The sequence below is a fragment of the Solanum tuberosum genome, unplaced genomic scaffold (assembly GCF_000226075.1).
Source record: "Solanum tuberosum cultivar DM 1-3 516 R44 unplaced genomic scaffold, SolTub_3.0 scf00004, whole genome shotgun sequence".
Taxonomy (NCBI): Eukaryota; Viridiplantae; Streptophyta; class Magnoliopsida; order Solanales; family Solanaceae; genus Solanum; species Solanum tuberosum.
Window position 1 is genome coordinate 1,191,162 of NW_006238930.1, and position 17,662 is coordinate 1,208,823.

The 17,662-nt window shown below is 34.7% G+C and overlaps 2 protein-coding genes across 3 annotated transcripts; one reads left to right on the plus strand and one right to left on the minus strand.

Annotated features, from left to right (window-relative positions):
• The first annotated feature begins 2,840 nt into the window (after positions 1 to 2,840).
• LOC102600289 (E3 ubiquitin-protein ligase At3g02290-like) lies at positions 2,841 to 13,745 on the plus strand. 2 transcript variants are annotated; one of them, XM_006338269.2, is made up of 5 exons: positions 2,841 to 3,054; positions 5,420 to 5,757; positions 6,486 to 6,912; positions 7,206 to 7,315; positions 13,359 to 13,745. In XM_006338269.2, exons 2-5 carry the CDS (start codon positions 5,641 to 5,643, stop codon positions 13,383 to 13,385), a joined length of 681 nt encoding a protein of 226 aa, XP_006338331.1. In that variant the 5' UTR covers positions 2,841 to 3,054; positions 5,420 to 5,640; the 3' UTR covers positions 13,386 to 13,745. The 2 variants fall into 2 exon arrangements, with proteins under 2 accessions (XP_006338331.1, XP_006338332.1); XM_006338270.2 differs by lacking the exon at positions 2,841 to 3,054 and adding an exon at positions 3,104 to 3,193.
• Positions 13,746 to 13,905: 160 nt separating this feature from the next.
• On the minus strand, positions 13,906 to 16,914 carry LOC102600851 (uncharacterized protein YwbO). The gene is made up of 8 exons (XM_006338271.2): positions 16,791 to 16,914; positions 15,831 to 15,978; positions 15,631 to 15,750; positions 15,487 to 15,530; positions 15,275 to 15,400; positions 14,865 to 14,949; positions 14,411 to 14,467; positions 13,906 to 14,315 (listed from the first exon to the last, which is right to left on the minus strand). Exons 1-8 carry the CDS (start codon positions 16,829 to 16,831, stop codon positions 14,229 to 14,231), a joined length of 708 nt encoding a protein of 235 aa, XP_006338333.1. The 5' UTR covers positions 16,832 to 16,914; the 3' UTR covers positions 13,906 to 14,228.
• Between the last annotated feature and the right edge of the window lie 748 nt (positions 16,915 to 17,662).

The following is a 17,662-nucleotide window of genomic DNA, read 5'->3' on the forward strand; positions in this document are numbered from 1 at the left end:
ATAACTTTGTAATAATTTATTATGCGATTGTATAATTTTTTGTTTATTTGATAAGATTGAATAAACAATTGGGGCTATTTTAATAGTTTTACAACTTATGAGATTTTTATGTTTATGAGAAAATATACAACACAAAAATTCCATATCGCATGTCCAAACAAACCTTCAATTTCATCTCATGATTCCATATCATGATATCATATCGCATGGCTCTTAAGAATTTCACTGCTACTCCATCTACTTTCAGCAACAACCCACAACCACCATTTCATCCACAATTACCACCAAAAACAATCACCAACACCTACCTTTTTACAATCATCATCCTCAGTCCAACCATAACCATTGCTATCGTCAATCTCCAAAATCAATTGTCTTCATCATTGATCATCACCAATCATTATTACATCCACTAATTATAATCAATAATTATCATTCATAGTAATATTATATATTACCAACTGTCATCATTAGTCAATATTATCCCAAATTCACACATAATCACCATCGTTAGTCATCAACACCATTAATTTATATAAAAAATTCAAAATATTTTATAAAATATAATATTAGACCAGTTTAAGATTTTATTTGGAAATATTTATTATTTTTTAAATAAAAATAAAACACGTTTAAATATTAAGAAGAAAAAAGTCCTAACTATTTAGTATACCTCTAAATCTTTAACACGAGAATGATAAACTTTCAATTTTGGGATATATTAAAAATGTTTTTTTATGGAAAGAATTTAAGGATGCAATTTAAGTTTGATCATTGATGTATTAGTTCAAGAATGTATAAACTATCAAAATAGTATATGATTTTTAAATATTTTTAATTTTTTAATTTTTATATTTATAATACTTTTTACCTAATCTTTTCTCTTTTTATGTATTCTCTTAGGACTTGTAAAAGTTAGTGACAAGTAAATGAATTCATGAAAGGAATGATAAATTATTATCCCACCCATCAACTAAACAAATAATAATTGAGTGCATAAAGTGTCGGCAATTGCCGTAGAAGTTTAATACTAATGAATAATGATAACGATAATGACCTCATCTTTACTTTAAATGTCGTTACCTACAACAAAGTACTGCTAACAGTAGTTTAATCTCAATTTTAAACCAACTTTTATTCTCTTTAAAATATTAGTGGACGATTAAACAATACAATGAAGTCATATCACAAATATTATAATATTTGATTTCTGCTAGTAAATCAGCATTACTGTATTTGTCTTTAAGTACAGTCTTGATTGGTGTACTATTAAATAATTACTCCGCCCATTTTATTTTTAGTGTCATATTTTTATTTGGTATAGAATTTTATAAAACAAAAAGAATTTTTTTTAATCATGTATTTTCAATTAAAGATACTCTCACCATTTACATTAATCAATTATTATATATCTATTCCTTTCTTTACATATTTCTTATGAAAAAAGTTTGATATATCCCTCAATTTTGCCAGAGAGTTGATATTTCTCATTATGAAATTGACTCATAAATATCCCTATTGTTATACAAATGACTCACATATATCCTTTTCTTCTAACGGAAGTGAAAAAATTAATTTTAATTTTAATTTTTAATTTTTTTAAAAAAAATATAATCTCATATGAGTATATTTAATCCTCCTCACACATATATATTTTTTTCTTTTATTTGTTTCAATGACTAATTTAAATTTATTATTTTGATGGTCAAATTTATTTATATTTCACTAATTTTCTTGTAAAGTTTATTATAGATGACCCAAATTTTTTTTCAAATACAAAAACTAAATAACAATATAGTCGAAAAAAATAGTTTAAAATTATAATATAGCCACAAAATTAGTTTTAAATTTTTTTCTTTACACTAAGGAATGAAAGAAAAATAAATAAAATAAGAATAAGAAACTCAAATAATGATAATCAAAGACGTCAAAAAATAATTTTTCTATAAAAAAGGTTAAAACATACCTTGAACTTTGCGAGAGGGATCAGATATACCCATGCAAGAATTTTTTTAAAATTATAAGTCAAAAATATAAATTTTAATTTTTTTTCCCACTTCCGTTAAATAAAGGGTATATATAAGCTCATTTTATAACGATAGGGATATATGTGAGCTGTTTGTATAACAGTAAGAATATATATGAGCGACTTTCATAACGAGGGCATATCAGCTCCAAATGACAAAGTTTGAGGGTATATCATGCCCTTAGATGGATAATTTCATTTATTTACCCTTTATCCACTCTTTTGACTCTTTTAAAAAAGAAGAGCTTATAAATTTGTTTAGGCTTTTGAAAAATATAGTGGTAAATTAATTTTATTTTGATTTAGTAAATGACCAGAAAATTTGGCCAGAAATTTAAAAAGTCTATAATATTCTTTTTATTTTAAAATAAACTGATCTTTTTTTCATTTTTTAATTACAATGTATTAAAGTTAAAAATGTAAAATAACATAGTGTGAAATATGTTATTTTACCATTCTGGCCAAAGTAATTTTTTCTTTAGAATAAATATTTATAGTAGGGTGGACAACTAATATGGTACCAAAAAATATATAGAATGGTTGAATGTACTAAATATCATGAGATCCACTCAATGAGATTTCACTGAATATATTATGGTTATTATCAAATATCTTTTTTTTCTTGTGTTGATAAACATGTAATATGAAAAAATTAAATTAAAAGATTATAAAAAAGGAAATGAATTTTTCTTAAAAATAAATTTAAAACAAAAGCAGTACAAACAAATTAAATCGAAAAAAATATACTCCATTTTATTACAGTGACACAATTATCGAGTACTACTAGTACTATTTTGGCATTGATTATGCTTTATTTAGTGGCATATTGATTTTGGGGCAATTTTTATTGGCGAAAAAAAAGAAAGAAAAGCAAGAACATTGTTCAGTGTGTAGATAGAAACAATAAAAAAAAAACCCCTTTGACCTCTGAAATCTGAAATCTAGGATTATGTCTTCCAAAGAATAGAATCATCCATCTATTTTTATCTTTCTCTCTCTATTATCCCCGCAATCTCCGCTATTTTCAGGTACTTGTCTTGATTTTTTATCAGTGTTAGGATACACTCTCTTTTATCTATCTTCCACTGATTGGAGCTTTAATCGATTGTAAATTCTTATGAACTGAAATGGGTATCATCTGAATCGGTTGATGCAGAGATTTTCACAGTAAAGTTCTTTTTTTTTTTTGGGATCGGAAATGCAATTTCTTGATTTTTTAAAACTAGAATTCTTGATCACTGTGATGTTCTTTTGTTGAAATTTTTCTTCTTTTCGGTTTAGCTGTGTCTTTAACACTGTAGTATGCGAGTTTCCTTTGCTTCTTTTCAAAGAAATTAAGATGACAATAGCAATTTAAGATTTAAGTTCACACGAGTGGAGTTTGAGATTAGGAATTAAGAAAAATTCTTTTATGTAATTCCATGGAAATTATAGTGTCTATTTTGGTTCCTGCTTACTGTTTGGTTTGTTGGGTGCTAGGCAGCTGGATTATCCCAATTTTTTATTTTTTTTTATCGAATTTAATCTGAAGCAAGAATAATAGCAACAACACTAGTAGAAAAAATATAAACGAAGATAACTGACCTTAGCTATGCCTTCTATTTGATCTAACAAGGAGATAATATGTCGCAATGTAACAGACCGATACCACAACTGATGCAATTGCTTGTTACGGGCACCAAGAAGCTTCTTTGCCTCCGCCAAGTCACCTTTTAAAACACCAATACTTTGGGTGGATTCACTGAATAACCGCAAAATCTGAAGGTAAGGTAGACTAAAAGAATAAGATGAATATCGTTTGATATATAAGAATAAGAAGAATATTAAAAAGCCAAAAAAAAAACATAAAACTAGACTTCAGCACTGGCGTAAACTAATTACATACATAAACAACATGCCATGTTTCAGAACGTGCTGAGAGAAGCCCGCTTCTGTGCTTACTCCAGAAGTAGCATCAACTTAACCAGATACAAGAAATGTTTGGCTAAGCTTATTAGCTGGTCAAACAGATTTAAAGGAACCTTTCCACTTATTTATGCGTTTGGTAGACACTCAAAGTGCTTATAAGATAAAATCAGCCTAAAGCCATAAGCTTGTCATCCCCAACTCTTAGGTTTTCAGCTTATAAGAACTTTTGGTTTGACAAAGTTATTTACTATTTATTTATTTTTGAAATCAGTAACTTTGTATCATTTCAAGGATCAAAACAGTACTTGGGTAGTACTGAAACCATATTTACAATAGAGCTCTAGTGTCTTTCCTTTCTAGCTATAAAGAATCTAGAACATCTATGATAGACACAGTATCATTAGAATAAATTTGATTACACCAAAAACATAGCAGTAAGATGAAGTTCAACTTGATCTTCTGCACATCATTCTCTAAGCTCTCAAAACATCTGGAATTCCTCTCCTTCCAGATTGTCCACCAGATACAAGCTGGGACAATTCTCCATCTACTCCTATCCTTTGCATGTGAACATATTCCTTCCCAGCTGCTAAGAGCCTCTGTTATCTTGCCTGGCATTGTCCATGCTATACCCTTACGGTTTAGGATGATTCTCCACAAATGAGCTGTGAATGGACAATGCAGAAATAGATGGTTGACTGTCTCAGCTGTTTCTTTACACAGGAAGCATCTTGAGCACAGTGTCATACCTCTGCTCATCAAGTTGTCCACTGTTAAAGTGGCCTCCTTTGCTAGTAACCATACAAAAATTGATACCTTGTGGGGAACTTTTATCCTCCAAATCTGCTTCCATGGCCAGTTTGCTATCTGCTGGTTGGATTGGTTCATAATTTTATATGCAGCATTGACCTTAAAAATGCCTTTGGAGTTGCCCTGCCACCATAAATGATCTTCACCAGCTTGAACCCCAGGAAATTGATCAAGTTTGCTGAGGAAATCAGCCACTCTTTGAACCTCCCAATCATTGCAATGTCTTCTAAAATTCAAGCTCCACCCGTCAGATGTCCACATTTCAGCTATAGTATACTGTTGGTGAAGTACTAGGTTGAAGATATCTGGAAAGACCAGTTCCATGATACCAACCTCATGCCAATTATCCTTCCAAAATCTGGTTTTGTTTCCGTTTGCCACTTTGATTCTTGATTGAGTTTTCAACTCACTCCAGAGGGATCTGATAGACCTCCATAGGCTGACCCCATATGGAGTATTGACTTCCATGGTCATCCAGCTATCCTCTTGTTCATATTTGGCTTTAATCACTCTTCCCCATATTTTTGCTTGCTCATATATGGAATTTAATCTGTAATTTTATTCATTTCATTCTTCGGAAGGTGCAATTTTGCAAGAATTATGTGTTATTTGAGGTAAACCATCCATGTATTTGTCTATCAATCCTTATATCATAGTTGTTCTTTACTTGTACAGGTGACACACAACAATTTTAAAAAGAATTTATTAAGGTCTTGATCATGAAGGGCATCAACTCATTCAGGGTGTCCTGAAGAGAGAGGGTGCCCAATTGCATTTTCCGTAGTTCTTACTGTGACAAGTTTTGCATCCATAACCATCCAATCACAAGAATTGAGGATTGCCAATGATAGCCTTGGAAGGTTTTTGAGTTCGGACATTTGATTGAAGACAGCATCATGGGTGCAGTTTGTTGCTGCTTGCGAGATGAATGTGAAGATTTTGCCAATCCAAACAGCTCAATATATAGGAACTGCATATGCCTTCGATGTTTTGTTCAAAACTTCTTGCACATGGTATGCTTTTTCTACTAGTGTTGTACAATCTTCTTTTCTCTGCTACCTGTATTTCACCCCATTGCAATTACCCTTCAGTACATCCAAATCATAACTGATTTCACTTTTAACTTTTCTTTGAATAGTCAAACTGTATGTCTACTGATCTAATTAAGAGTGGTTCAAATTGAACTTGTCATCATTGCTGCTACTCGAGCACATAATTATTCAATTTTTAGCAACATTTTGATATCTGATCGGATAAGGTGTCAGTCTACTATCAGAGTCTCTCATTTAGGTGTCTTGAGTAGAGAGACTTAGGCTCATCTCTTTCATTTCTAGTGAAACAGAACTGCACTGAATTTTTAGCTAAAGTTAGTTAGCTTTGTGTCGGCTTGTCCCAAAATCTAAGGGAAACGATAGCCAACAATTATGGTTAAGCAGAAAATACATAACTCTGGGAAGCCTTGTACGTGAGACTCCTCCATGGCATAGCAAGAACTTCACTGGCAATAAGACAACTTTATGATTTCTGCTACTGTTCATCAAAAGTTCATGCATGTACCATAAAGAATTAAATACTGCAACATCATTTCAGTAGCTATTATCTGTATATGTAAGCACATTATCTTAGAGAAATAATCATCATCAAGACTTTCTTCATTCTCTATTGGTAAGTACCAAATGTAATCGCCTCGCCCTCCTTCATTTGCCATAGAATTTAGAGCACTCCATGTTTTCTCGTGCAGTATGCATCATTGTTTCATAGAGGAGAACAACATGCCATTGCTTCATCCACTCAAGGTACAACATCTTTGAGTTCCTCAGCATCCCTTGATAACTCACTATCTGATATGTACCGCTCTCCTCCAAGACCACTTCCTTACGATGCCGACCCAAGATACTTCCGCTTGCAACGCGATGGGCTAGTCTCAAGAAGGGAGAAAGGCTCAAGTCACTCGCATGAGGAAACTGAACCACTACGAAGAAGTGATATTGATGATGATTCTGAATCTTTGGGTACGGGTAATAAATGGAAGGAGTCTGTATGTGAAGAAGGATCAAAAGAATATAATTCCAAGTCATTGAAACTCTCAACAGCTAAAACAACTACTGAATTTACTCAAATTTGTTATTCTTCAGAAGATGAAGATGTCTGCCCTACATGTCTTGAAGGTAGGTCATGCTTTAGGTGTTTTGTGATCCATCTTGTTGCACTTCATTACAGAGTAATTTATGTACTCCATCTGCTAAAGTAACCGTGAGAACATTTTCATATTTCCCTCTAGTATCATAGGGTAGACAATACTAATTCCAGCATGCAATAGGAAATACACTAATAGCTCCTGTAATTTATTTGTCTTCTAAAATAATTTGGTTTCCGTTTTATAATTTAGTTCAGTGTTTACCAAAATTCAGGAATGTCTTGACTATTAATTTCCTGATCTTGATGATACTCTCTTTTCCAGAATATACTGAAGAAAACCCAAAAATAATGACAAAATGCTCTCACCACTTCCACTTGGGTTGCATATATGAGTGGATGGAGAGAAGTGACAACTGTCCAGTATGCGGCAAGGTAACTGTGATGTTCTTTATATTATATGCATACTCAATAAATATTCTTTTGTGACTAGGTGTTGAAGTTGAGTTTTCCCTTTGTATGCTATTCCCTCTGTCCCAATTTATGTGACACCCTTTTCCTGTTTAGTTTGTCCCAACAAGCATGTCACCTTTCTATAATTAGAATTAACTTAACTTTAAAATTCTCCTTTTTCCCTCAATGAAATGATTTATAAGCCCACAAATGTCTAATGTTTGTTTTAGACAACAAATTTCAAAGTCTTCTTTCTTTCCTTAAACTTTGTGCTAAGTCAAACAGTGCGACATAAATTGGGATGGAGGGAGTACTGTACTAGAAGCAATTCCCAGACATTCTGAGGCAAATAATTCACATCTTTATTTTACTATAGCAGTATGAACTGATGTGGTTAACGATATACTGTGCCTTCACAAGCTGCAGAAAACCTCTCAATAGTTGCATTAATAAATTTGACAAAATTACAATAATGTGTATGATAACAGTTTAAATTGCTCTGCTGTTGATAATTGAAAGAAAGTAGCTAAACTAGTGGGCTTCATTTTCCTTATAGTTATTAACTTATAAGTAAGAAGTGAGACTTGAATAACTCGTGGAGGAGGGGTCGCATACTCCAGAACGAGCACGAGAAAGAAGCACAAGATCATCTAAGCAATAGATAGGAAGAGATAACACTATTGAAGAGATGGCTGGAAGGAGGCATAGTGCCATCAAGAGGTAGCAGGAAACGAATGCGGTGTTGTCAGAATGGTCAGAGATAAGAGGCGTAACTCCGCTAGAACGGTCTCTGAAAAGAGTCCTGATGCTATCAGCATGGTGACGCCAAACGGTTGCTAGAAAGAAGAAATGACATTGGCAGCTAGGCAGTGTAAGATTGCCTACACTCGATGAAAAACCTTTACAAACGGAACTGTCCTACTTGAGTTTCTACCCAGATTATAGGGCCATGGTTACCACGTGAGAGAGTAAACTAAGAGAAGGTTATATCGAGGACTTAAGGATATGTTGAATATGAGGCACACAACACAATAAATACTCATCCTATATGACAGTAAGGTGCAAAGTGTAAATTATTAGTTTTAGGAGAGATGGTTAGATTCTTTTTTTTGACACTAGTAACATTTGTATTTCAGTCAGTACTTAGGTAGTACTAAAAAACCATATTTACAAAAAAGAAGAAAAAGATTAGTCTTTCCAATGCTAAACCAGGAACTAGATGGACCCTAAAACATCTATGATTGACTCAGTCTCATTGGAGTAGACATTTGTACACCAAAAACAGAACAACAAAATACATTTAAGCTTGACTTCCTGCAGGTTGTTGTCCCTATTTTCAAAACATCTATCATTTCTCTCTCTCCATATAGTCCACCATATACAAGCAGGGATCATCCTCCATCTTTCTCTGTTTGTAGCCCCAACTCCAGCCTCCTCCCAACTGAAAAGAGTCTCATCAATCTTACTAGGCATACTCCAGGAAATGCCTCTGAGATTAAGGAAAATCTGCCACAGTTGGTCAGTAAAATTGCAGTGTAGAAAGAGGTGTTTTACTATCTCTGTATCCTGACCACATAAGGAGCATCTGTTGCATAGAGATATACCTTTCTTGGCCACATTGTCCAATGTCAGAACTGCTTCATTGGCTAGCAGCCAGGTGAAGCATGCCACTTTTTGTGGCACTTTGACTCTCCAGATTTGCTTCCAAGGCCATTTGAAGTCTTGATTCTCCCTAAGACTTGTTTGTTTATATCCTTCCTTTACCCTGTATCTTCCTTTGTTGTGCCCATTGCCCACCATAAATAGTCTTCACCTGTTTGGATTCCTTGGAAACCCTCCAGAAGTGTGAAGAGTTCAATCATTCTGAATTCCCAGTCATTCAAGTTTCTTCTAAAGATCATATTCCATCCTTGTGGTGACCACATTTCAGCAACAGTTTTCTCTTGGTGTTGAGCCAAAGCAAAGATGCCAGGAAAGAGATCTTTAAGGCTCACTGTACCCATCCATTTATCAATCCAAAAACTTGTTTTTCTGCCATTTCGAACTTTGACAGTTAATTGATTACTGAGAACTGCCAGAATATTCTAATGGATTTCCAGAGGCTAATACCATAAGGGGTGTTGACCTCTTTAGTTACCCATGTGTTCAGTTGCTCATACTTGCTCTTGATTACCCTGTACCAGAGGACTTGGTCCTCCTGATGGTACCTCCATAGCCACTTGACCTTGAGTGCTTTGCTTTGGTATTTAAGGTTCTTGATACCTAGTCCACCTTGTTCTTTGCTTCTGATAATGTTCTTCATTTGACCAAATGTAAACCTTTCCTTTCCTTATTACCTTGCTACAAGAAGTTTCTTCTGATTTTATCCAACCTTTGAACTACTGACTAGGGTATATGGACGATAGATAACATATATGTAGGGAGGGAATCTAAAACTGAGTTAATCAAAGTTAGTCTACCTCCCAAGGATAGATATTGTGATCTCCATCTGGTTAATTTCTTTTCACATTTCTCCAGAATTGGATTCCAAATATCTATGGACCTATACTCAGCCCCCAGAGGCATGCCCAAGTATATTGATGGCAAAGTGCCTATCGCACCTCCCAGGATCTGAGAAAGGTGATCCATTTCTGGAACCACATTAATTGGATACAAGTGGCTTTTGTTCCAATTTATATGGAGCCTAGAAATGGCTTCAAAGTACACCAATATAAGTCTTATTATCAAGAGTTGCTCCTCCTCAGCCCCACAAAAAAATAGTGTATCATCGGCATACTGCAGAAGTGTGATCTCTACACTGTTTCCAACAACCTTGCTAACTTCAAATCCCTGAATTCTTCCTGTTATCTTAGCTATATTCAGCATGTTGTTGAGTCCCTCCATGGCTATGATGAACAGGAAAGGGGATCCCCTTGCCTGATCCCTCTATGTGCATTGAAGAATCCTTCAGGTGACCCATTAATGAGTATTGAAAACTTCACAGTTGAGATACAGAACTTGATCTAGCTGGTCCACCTCCCACCAAAACCCATTTGACTCAGCATACTTAAAATGAATTCCCAGTTCACATGGTTATATGCTTTCTCAATAACAAGTTTGCATAATATACCGGGTTTTTCGGGGTAACTCTGGAATCAATTGCTTCATTAGCTATGAGCACTGCATCTATTATCTGCCTGCCTTTGATAAAAGCCATTTGTTGCTTGTCTACCAATTTATCCACAACTCTCTTGAGTCTTTCTGTCAGTACCTTGGAAATCAACTTGTAAAAGCTTCCAATTAAGCTGATGGGTCTGAAGTCTTTGAGTTCCTTTGCTCCTGTCTTCTTAGGAATCAGTGCTATGTAAGTTGCATTATAGCTTTTTTCAAACATCCCAGTTGAGTGAAAATTATGGAATGCCCCCATAATGTCTTGTTTAATGACGTCCCAACATTTTAGATAAAACCCCATTGTGTAACCATCAGGACCAGGGGCTTTGTCTATAGTACACATCTTTAGACACTCAAAAACTTCTTGCTCCTCAAACGCAGCCTGCAATACTTCATTCTCATCCACTGTAATGGTAGGATGATTGCTAATATTTTCAGAAGGCCTCCACTCTTCAGGTTCTGTATATAACTTCTTGTAGAAGGAAATGATTTCTTCCTTGATTCTATTTGGCTCAGATATGGTCTCCCCCTGCACTTCCAGCTGATCAATGTGGTTATATCTCTTGTGGGCATTAGCAGTTTGATGAAAAAACTTCGTATTCCTATCCCCTTCCTTGAGCCATAAAGCTCTTGATCTCTGCCTTCAGGCCACTTCCTCATTCTTTAAGCACCCCTCATACTCCATGATAAGTGTTGCTTTTTTGGCTATTTCCTCCTTTGTTAAAGCTCTACTGTTTAGATGTGAATCCAGCTCAGCCATCTGTATGAGAAGGTTGTTCTTTTGCAAATTCAGATTTCCTTGTTCATTTCTGCTCCATTCTTTCAATTTCCCTGTGACAGCTTTGAGTTTACATGCTAAGATGTAATCAGGCTTCCCATAGAATTCTAAAAAGCATTCCACCAGTCTTTGATTCTTTCAACAAAACCTTCTTGGTTTAGCCACCAATTTTCAAACTTGAAATAGGATTTGGATTGCTCCCAGTGTCCACAGAATAGAGCTATAGGAACATGATCTGAAATCACTCTTTGCATAGTAGTCTGCTTTAGGATATTGAAAAGATTATTTCATTCTATGGAGACCAGAATCCTGTCAATTCTAGATGCAGTGGTATGGTTATCACCTTTGTACCAAGTATATCTTCCACCACCTAGCTGTGGATCAATGAGGTCCATGTCCTCAATGCAATCTGAGAACTCTCTCATTGCTGAATTTCTCTTGCTACAATCCCTTTTTTCAGAGGGAAATCTACAAACATTGAAGTCACCACAGATGGCCCATGGTCCATCCATCAATCCTCTTACATCAGCCAATTCCTCCCATACTAGCCTCCTCTCCACTTGACTGTTGGGAGCATACACACTAGTAATATGACATTCGAAATTGCTTAACTGAGCCCTGAACATGCAAGACAGAGTATAGGCTCCAACTTGTAAAGTTTCCCCTTCCCAAATTCTAGAGTCCCATAGTATTAGGATTCCACCTCTGGTTCCACTGGCCTCCAGACATGCATATTTAATCCATCTCCCTGCCCAAATTTGTTTGATTAATTCTTGTACATTGCCTTCTAGTTTTGTCTCCTGGAGGCAGACTATGTCTGCTTTCCAATCCTGAATCATATTTTGTACCACCATTCTCTTCCCCTGAGATGGTTAGATTCTTTTTTATAGGGTTAACATTTGTTGAGTTTGTTCTTTACCAGAAAGTCCAATCTTCTATCCACTGTGTACCAAGGTGCAGGAGGGTGTTAGATATATAAGAAGTCCTATGTATAAGAGGTCGTCTATTATCCACCGAGTATCAAACCATGCACCACTCGGGGATTTCTCGGTTATAAAGAAAAGATGTATCAAAGAGATATCTGAAAGTGTTCATAATGGTTTTTGGATTATTCCACCCTCTGTCTAGGTTGTGGGTAAGAGGTGCCAGCTTGTCTTATGGTGTGCAAGTAAAATGGCTGTAATGAAGAAGAGTGGACACTGGCCTAATTGGTCTGTCCATTCAGGTCTATTCTTGGCTAGAAAAATTAGTCCATGCTTGGTTTGTGCCGAAATATTTTCCCTCTAAGAAATTGAGTCCAACTAGTGGGGGCCATGCTATGGCCTACCTAGATCATTTATTAGCAGATTCTTTCCAAATCAAACTCTTTACTGATGCCTGTGGTTCAGACCAAGGGTTAGGCTGCGCCTGAGCAAATCTGTACTTTGTCTCACAAGCCTGTTCTCTGCTCATCCATAAATCTCTGTTCAGATTGACACCACATTTGACCGTGTTCTTGGGGAGCTTTTATGATGGGGTTGAGTTACGATGGGTTGGAAATTTTGAACTGTATTACTGTTATTAAAGATGTTAAAATACGGCTCTGGCAGTATTTAAAACAAAGGTTGCTGCACATTGTTGATTCTGTTCCGTAGCATATATTGGTCTTCAGCCTGATGGATAACTAACAATGGGGACAAAGGAGGAGAAGAAAGCTGTTGTCAGTACTTGTAAGAAGAGCACTTGCAAATCTTCCATAGAAAGAGAAAATAGATCAGAAAACACAAAAGGGAAGGCTGAGAAACAAAATCTATTCAAGAATCTGTATAATTGGGTGGATATGACATTTTCCCTCTGATTTCTGTTTATTGTTTGCTTCAACTCAGAAAACATCTAATAAATTAATGGGGGGGATGATTATGGTGAGGAGCAGAATATTTGAGAGCATGAAAAGTTGTTCAGTCTCTCTAAGAAGCTCACTTCTTTATCAGTGTAGATTTAGACCGTTTCAAAGTGCTGTTGAGTAATTTCTTTTACATTCATACATATGTAGTACATTATAGTATATGATGCATAGTATTTCTTTTTTTCTTATTTAATGACCTCTTTGCTTTGTAGGTGATGCTATTCAACGAGTCGCCATGATCTTTGCTCTTAAAAAGCTCTAGTCGTGGATGAAACCAGCAGGAGATAAGGGCAACAACTAATAAACCAGAAAAGCTAATCAATGTAAAGTCATTGTGAATATCTGTCCAGCTAAATGTGTGACCATACATCAGTAAAAATGAAATTATTGTTCAATGCAACTTTCTGTTTGGAACTTTCGAGTTCATATTGATCATTTGATGCAACAGAAAACAGTTTCAAAGCACTTTATGCAATATTGTTTTGATTTGATGAATGATTTCTCCCAGTGTATAGCACATTGTTCCTACTTTCACAATTTGAATGTTGGCACATTTGCATGCCAAAATCACTATAGTATTATACATTGATCTGATACTATTTTATATCTGTTCCAACGTCATTGGGTGTAATTTCCTGAAATGCTTTTATTCAAGTCTATTTTCGAATGATTATTGCACAAATATAATGTTGTATCATGCAAAAATAAAGACTCAAATAACTGATGCAATATAATGTACAACGAGTTTGGAAGGAAAAAAATATACGATGCAAATATCATTTCAATTATGTCACATAAATCTCTCAACCTTCAATGGAAAATAAAACAGAAGTAATTACTGCAGTACAATTAAGTCGCCACGAGCACATACTGTCAATATTCTAGGTGGATTTTATTATCATGTCATCTTTTCACATCCATTGGTAAATCATCCACAATATTTACTTAAACTAGAGTACAAGCATGCCTATATAATACTAATAGAATATTTCATCCCACTTTAAGAAAGAGTCACCGGTATCTATCCAGTGGGCTACAACTTCACAGAGGTAGAAAGACTCTGCAATGAAGTTGGAGACGAACTATGCTGTGACATTTGAAGCAGCTTGAAAAGCTTGGATGAAGCTCTCTGGAGGTTGGCCACCGCTCAACTGGTACTTGCCATTTAACTGCCAAATGTAAATGCTTAGTAATTTCTTATTCGTGGATTAACATATCGAAAGTGCTTATGGAACAATGTGCTAAAATATATTTACATACATACCACAAAATGTGGGACGCCTGATATATTGGATGAGTGTTGCTGAAGCTCTTCATTCACCTTCACATACCCAAAACCAACAAAATTTACTTAACATATTTATAAAATGGTGATCTATCCAACTGCTGAGCCAACCCACAGGGGGATGGGGGAGTAGTAGTGATTAGTGAACATGAGGTATTGAAAATTAGGTAACATGTGATATGAATAACTTGGTCCATCATGGAGCAGGACAAAAGATTAGTCATAATGCCAAATATAGATATCATTGAGCTAGGCTGCTTTACTTCTGTCTAGCAAAAGTTCTACATAACTGACCGTGTCTTTAGCAGTTTTCCAGCAGATACTACCTACACCTCCCCCCCCTCAGCGAATGTTTTGAGAGAAAGGAAATGAGCAAGAAAAATAGAAGACAGACTCTCCAGTTGACTATTAGATAAAAGCTGGGAAAACATACCTCCTTTAGCCCATTGTTGGGATCTTCAAGGAAGTCAGCTGCTCCTTCTATACCGACCTTTCTTGCAGCTTCGATAAGAAATTCCCTACAAGTTGAGAGTCAAATGCTGTCACTTTAAACTGTATGACATCTTCTATACTATGTCGCCGTATTTATTATGTACAACATCTGCCTATGGTCATAAAACACTAAAAAAAGGAAATATGACTATTGACAAGTGATGCATCACTGTAATGATCAATATTTATACAAGGAAGAAGCTTTAAAATCTCTGCTCGTGAATCATTTTCAAAAGTCAGGAGAAAGATCCAATATAAAGGAAAAAGGAAAAGAAAATTGAATGTTGTTACTGTGTAGCATTAGTATACTAATGCAACTAATCTCAATCTGTCAGGAAAAAAGGCACTAACCTGTCACCTATATACCTTCCCTGTGTGAAATAGCCAAGAAAAAGCTCCTCAGCAAGATTATTTTGCTTGTCAGGCCCCTGTTGTCCTGCAAAATATAGTAGCCTGTGGCTGTCCAGACTACTTCCCCTGCATACCGAAAACAAACTATGTTATAACACAAGTCTTTTGCACTTTACAGCTTTCTTATGTTTGGCAAACCGCCAGAGACTTACGTAAGTCCTGACATGTTGTATTCCAGCCCAAGACCCTTAAAAACCTGCATGATTTTGAAAAGGTTGAAATAAGGTGATTCACACTGGAGGCAACTTTTCAAGACACATTGTTTGGGCAACCAGAGAAAAGAAGAAAATATGAACCTCTGACATTCTTGACATCATTTGTTCAGAGCGAGATCCAAACTTATTTCTGTAGTAATTTTTCTTGTTAATCCCTTCTTTAGGTGCAGATGGGTTGAGAAGAAACGGATGCCACTTAATCTACAAAAAAAAAGGATTTTTCCAGTGAAGATAGAGGAACAGGCAGTAAAGGAACCACAGATAACAGAAGCAAATGGCACCTCAAAATCATACTGATCACTGGTTAACGCTATAGCTTTATCAAGGTTCTTTTTCCCCACAAAGCACCAGGGGCACACAGTATCCGAACTGATATCAATTCGGATAAACTTCTTTCCACTGTTGGTGGCCATTAATCGATGCAGGAACCTGATTACACACATTCAGAAACAAGTCATCTTAACTGGCCTCATACCATTCTTCTGTTAAACAAAATAAATAGTTTACTAAAATAAAGTACAGATCCATCAGTTAGATTGTTTTTCACTTCAGTTTTCCTGGCCCACACACACTAAGATAGAGAAAGAGGAAGCTATATCTTCCCCATCTGAGTTTAGGTTCCCACTAAAAAAAGTTGGATGATAATGCAGTTCGTGATCACATGAATCAGCATTGTCAAGTTCAAGATAAGAAATCACATCCATAGGTATTAATCCTCTTAAAATTTATGTATAGTAAATCATTCAATAGATTCTGATTTTCTAATAGTAGCAGTTCCCAAATCATGGTCGATATAGCATTTAGGTGACTGCACCCATTGTTTTCAACTCGAACCTCTACCTAGTAGGTACATGCATTTTGATGCCACTGAATCTTAATTCAAGAATTGGCTTTATCCCTAAGGTGAAATCTAAGTTGATTCTATCTCAATATCTTTGATCAAAGATGAAAATCTCAAGAACCCCAATTCCTATCCCCAAGAAAAATGTTGACTTCTAAAAACAGGATTTCAAGAAACTAATTAAAAAGGTCAAAGATATCAAGAAAACAGTACATCAGGAACATATCATCAAAGCTTCAGTTTTTCCTGAGTATTTCACTTAAAAAAAACATATATTGGGAACAAATTCATCATAGGAAAACTAAATAAAATCTTGATAATAATCCGAACCCCATTATTTAACGCATAAACTAGTGAGAAATTAGCAAATTTAAACCCCCATTAAATCGAAAAGTGTTACCTCGGAGAAATTAGGATTTTTCGGAGATTCAATGAAAGCATATAAATTAGGAAAGACTCTTTTGGGCCGTAACCAGAATTTGCCTCTTCTTATTCTTCTTAAATCTTGATTAGTTTTTTTTTAAAAAAAAAGAAAAAACGATAAAAAAAAAAGTAGGAGTTGTGATGTGAAAATGGACTTAGGAAACTTAAAATCTACGTTATGTACTTGGACGGGATTCGGACTTTTTGATCAATTGTTTTAAATATATAGAAAATTACGGATATTAACAAATATTTAACATATATTAGGTATTATAGTTATAATTTTAAAAAAATTATGATTTGTGGCTACAGTTTTCTTATTTTTTTGCTATTCGTCTACTTTGTATAATTCGGTTCCTAATTGTATAAATCGTGAATTTTGTATATGTTTACCCTAACTATTTGTATACGATTTTTGAAAAATTCATAATAAATTACCATGTTTATATATTGGCAAGCGAAATATACAAATAAAATTCTAAAAAATTCCTAAATGTATAAATACATAATTTGTATATATTTACCCTATTTGTATATTTCGCTTGAATATACAAACGGACATAAATATACAAATAGCAAACATAACTATAAATATGAAACGTAATTATCAAAACTATAGCTAAATACTGCAGTAATATAAACAAGTGTAATCTCTTAAACGAAATTTGAAAATAATATGGAGATCTTATATTATAAATAAAAAATGAAAAAATTACTTTAGATAGACTTAAATAGAAAAGATAATTTCGATTAAAATTATTAATTTTCTTGGTTAATATAAAACCAACAAATAAGTAGATTTAAACCAAAAAACACAAATGAGTAGATATATAAATTATACTCATATCA

What these genes read in the sequence shown, in the direction of transcription:
- LOC102600289 (XM_006338269.2), top strand. Translation starts at nt 5,641, where the DNA reads ATGGGTGCAGTTTGTTGCTGCTTGCGAGATGAATGTGAAGATTTTGCC. An exon ending in TTCAAAACTTCTTGCACATG is followed by an intron (nt 5,758 to 6,485) that starts GTATGCTTTTTC and finishes TTTCTCGTGCAG; the next exon opens with TATGCATCATTGTTTCATAG. An exon ending in CTGCCCTACATGTCTTGAAG is followed by an intron (nt 6,913 to 7,205) that starts GTAGGTCATGCT and finishes TCTCTTTTCCAG; the next exon opens with AATATACTGAAGAAAACCCA.
- LOC102600851 (XM_006338271.2), bottom strand. Translation starts at nt 16,831, where the DNA reads ATGCTTTCATTGAATCTCCGAAAAATCCTAATTTCTCCGAG. An exon ending in GTGATCAGTATGATTTTGAG is followed by an intron (nt 15,751 to 15,830) that starts GTGCCATTTGCT and finishes TTTTTTTTGTAG; the next exon opens with ATTAAGTGGCATCCGTTTCT. An exon ending in CAGGCGTCCCACATTTTGTG is followed by an intron (nt 14,316 to 14,410) that starts GTATGTATGTAA and finishes TACATTTGGCAG; the next exon opens with TTAAATGGCAAGTACCAGTT.